Below are 3054 nucleotides of genomic sequence, written 5' to 3'. Positions count from 1 at the left end.
GGATCAGCAAAGGCAGCAGGAGGAGAAGGCACAACAGGGCCAGGTCAGGATTTCCCCTTCCTGATATTATCGCTCCTATTTATTTGGCTCAAAGCAGACTTGAAAAGCAGCCATAGCACAGCATGACTGGGACATGAACATGCACTGCATGTGCAGCCAGGGTTGTCCTGCAGAGCAGCTCCTGCAGCCCTCAGGGCTCTTGGCCAGCCCAGGGCATGTGCCACCTGCCAGGGGCAGCTCTCAGTCTGCCTGTCAGCTCCCCATGGACGCTGCTGGGGAGAAGTTGGAGGTGGAAGGAGCCACCCCCATCAGAGCAGATTCCTCCTGCTGTGGAGATGGTGCTGCCTGGCCAGGGCTGCTCTCAGCTTTCTCCTGAAGGGAAGGGAAAGGGGCTGTCAGCTTTGGCTGTGTCACTGAGACTCCTGCACTGTCAGCCTGGGCATCAGCAGATGGGCCCCAGATCTCCCTCAGAAAGCCTCCTTAGCCTCCTCTCCCTACAGACAGCAGCAGCAGCACCTTGGATTGCAGCATCTCTGTCTGGCCTGCCCTTAAGGCCCTGCTGCCATGGAGATGCCCCTGGGAAGTGCCCTGTGCTGGGAGGTGTCTGCAGGGCAGAGCTGAGCCCCCAGGGCTTGGCTGGGCTCTGGCAGCACTGGCAGGGACAAGGCTTGGATAGAGAGGAACAGTTCCTAGTAGGCAAAGTTACAGGCAGCAGAGAGCCAGACCCATCCTTGGTATCCCTTTCTGTTCAGGTGCACTGGGAAAGAGAGACGGGCTTAGAGAAATTGACTTTGAAACTGGAGTCTTTAGAAACTCCACTTTTGTTTTTAAACATGTTTAAAATTTCATCACCCTGAAATAAGAGGAGATGTAATAGGCATAGGGCACCTTTGTGGGAACAGCAGGTCTGACTGTTCTGGGGCACAGGGAGCCCTGTTTTCCCTTTTGGGCTTCCCTGGGGTTCAGGCTGAGAGCAATGCTGAAGATGAGGAAGGGACTCAAAAGCATAAACCCAATCAAAAATAAAAAAAGCTTAGTGAAATTCCCCCACAGATAGAAAAGTAGTTTTGAGGGAATTCCTAAAATAACCTCATAGGATTGACTCAAAGCGCTTGTCAATGTCTTCTTTCAACAGTCCACCATGGCCAGAGTGAAAAAATGTCCAACAGCAGCTCCATCAGGCACTTCCTCCTGCTGGCATTGGCAGACACGCGGCAGCTGCAGCTCCTGCACTTCTGCCTCTTGCGGGGCACCTCCCTGGCTGCCCTCCTGGGCAACGGCCTCATCATCAGCACCGTAGCCTGCAGCCACCACCTGCACACGCCCATGTTCTTCTTCCTGCTCAACCTGGCCCTCAGCGACCTGGGCTCCATCTGCACCACTGTCCCCAAAGCCATGCACAATTCCCTCTGGAACACCAGCACCATCTCCTACTCAGGATGTGCTGCACAGCTCTTTTTCATAATGTTCTTCCTCTCAGCACAGTATTTCCTCCTGACCATCAGGTGCTACGACCGCTACGTGTCCATCTGCAAACCCCTGCACTACAGGACCCTCCTGGGCAGCAGAGCTTGTGCCCACATGGCAGCAGCTGCCTGGGCCAGTGCCTTTCTCAGTGCTGTCACGCACACAGCCAATACATTTTCCCTGCCCCTGTGCCATGGCAGTGCCCTGGGCCAGTTCTTCTGTGAAATGCCTCAGATCCTCAAGCTCTCCTTCTCCAAATCCTACCTCAGGGAAATTGAGGTTTCTCTTTTCTCTATCTCTATAGCTTTTGGTTGTTTTGTTTTCATTGCTTTCTCCTATGTGCAGATCTTCAGGGCTGTGCTGAGGATCCCCTCTGAGCAGGGACGGCACAAAGCCTTTTCCACCTGCCTCCCTCACCTGGCTGTGGTCTCCCTGTTCATCAGCACTGGCTTTTTTGCCTACTTGAAGCCCCCCTCCATGTCCTCCCCATCCCTGGATCTGGTGGTTTCAGTTCTGTACTTGGTGGTTCCTCCAGTTTTGAACCCCCTTATCTACAGCCTGAGGAACCAGGAGCTCAAGGCTACAGTGTGGAGACTGACAACTGGATGGTTTCAGAAACATTAAACGGCTGGCCAGTTTCTGCAAATAATCTATAATAAAAGTCATCTTGGATAGTTCTGTTGATTTGGGGTTTTTTCCCCTCTGTTTTAGTTTGTATTATTGTCTCGAAATCTAGGCTTTTCTTTATTCCATTTCTCATTTTCTTTCTCTTAAATTGTCCTGTGGCCCCAGACTTGTCAAGGAGGAGCTGTGCTTTTAGTGGCTGTAAATGAACTAAAGGCTCTCCCAGCAAAGTTTTAACTACAGATTCCCCTTCTGTTGCCTTGTCTGGAGGTGCAGCAGCAATGTCTGTGTGCAGAGCTGGGGGCAGATCAGTGCTGGCCCAGCAGCTGTGCCCAGCAGCAGCAGCACTTGGTGTTGCCAGTGCTGCTGCCATGGCCCTGCCCCGCTGCCCTGGCGGCCCTGGTGTTGCTGCAGGGCCTGAGTGCTCTCGGGGTCAGGCACAGTCCTGGGGGTGGCACTGCCGGGGCTGCAGCAGGGACAGGCCATGGGCACTGCTGGGGCAGCGCTGATGCCTCAGCCCAGGCCCTGGGGGCTCCAGGCTCCTTGCCCAGGCTCTCTCAAGAACACGGCCAGGCCAATGCTCAGCACAGAAAACCCCGTGAGCAGCCCCAGGCTGGCCGTGGGCAGGCTGGGGGCAAACAGCATGGCTGGGGCTCTGCAAGGGCCCTGGGGCAGACGGGAAGGAGCAGCAGAGCAGGGGCTGATCCATCCCCAGTGCGCTGCACAGCCCAGGGCAGCGTCCCAGAGCATCCTCATGGAGCTGCCAACAACATCCCCCCTCTGCAGCCCTGGCCTCTCCCTCAGCTCACACAGGTGCCCCATCCTTGCAGGCACAGACACGGCAGCACTGGCTCAGCAGCCCCTCTTTGCATTGCACACAGCAGGGGGAGCACCCCCATGCTGATGCTGTGGGGACAGGACCCTGAGGGAGCACAAATGCCATCAGCCCCATGGGCCAGCAAG

At 55.5% G+C, this 3054-nt stretch overlaps 1 protein-coding gene across 1 annotated transcript; it reads left to right on the top strand.

Annotated features, from left to right (window-relative positions):
- Positions 1-1158: 1158 nt before the first annotated feature.
- On the top strand, positions 1159-2043 carry LOC128943546 (olfactory receptor 14J1-like; the record flags this gene model as incomplete). Its single annotated transcript, XM_054286459.1, has 1 exon — positions 1159-2043. A coding segment is annotated over exon 1 (885 nt), but the record flags the coding sequence as incomplete, so codon positions are not given.
- Positions 2044-3054: the final 1011 nt, after the last annotated feature.

The sequence above is a fragment of the Melozone crissalis genome, unplaced genomic scaffold (assembly GCF_028551555.1).
Source record: "Melozone crissalis strain CALT ecotype California unplaced genomic scaffold, PUWL_Pcris_2 ptg000046l_1, whole genome shotgun sequence".
In the NCBI taxonomy this organism is placed as follows: domain Eukaryota; kingdom Metazoa; phylum Chordata; class Aves; order Passeriformes; family Passerellidae; genus Melozone; species Melozone crissalis.
This window is presented reverse-complemented; position numbering and strand designations above follow the sequence as displayed.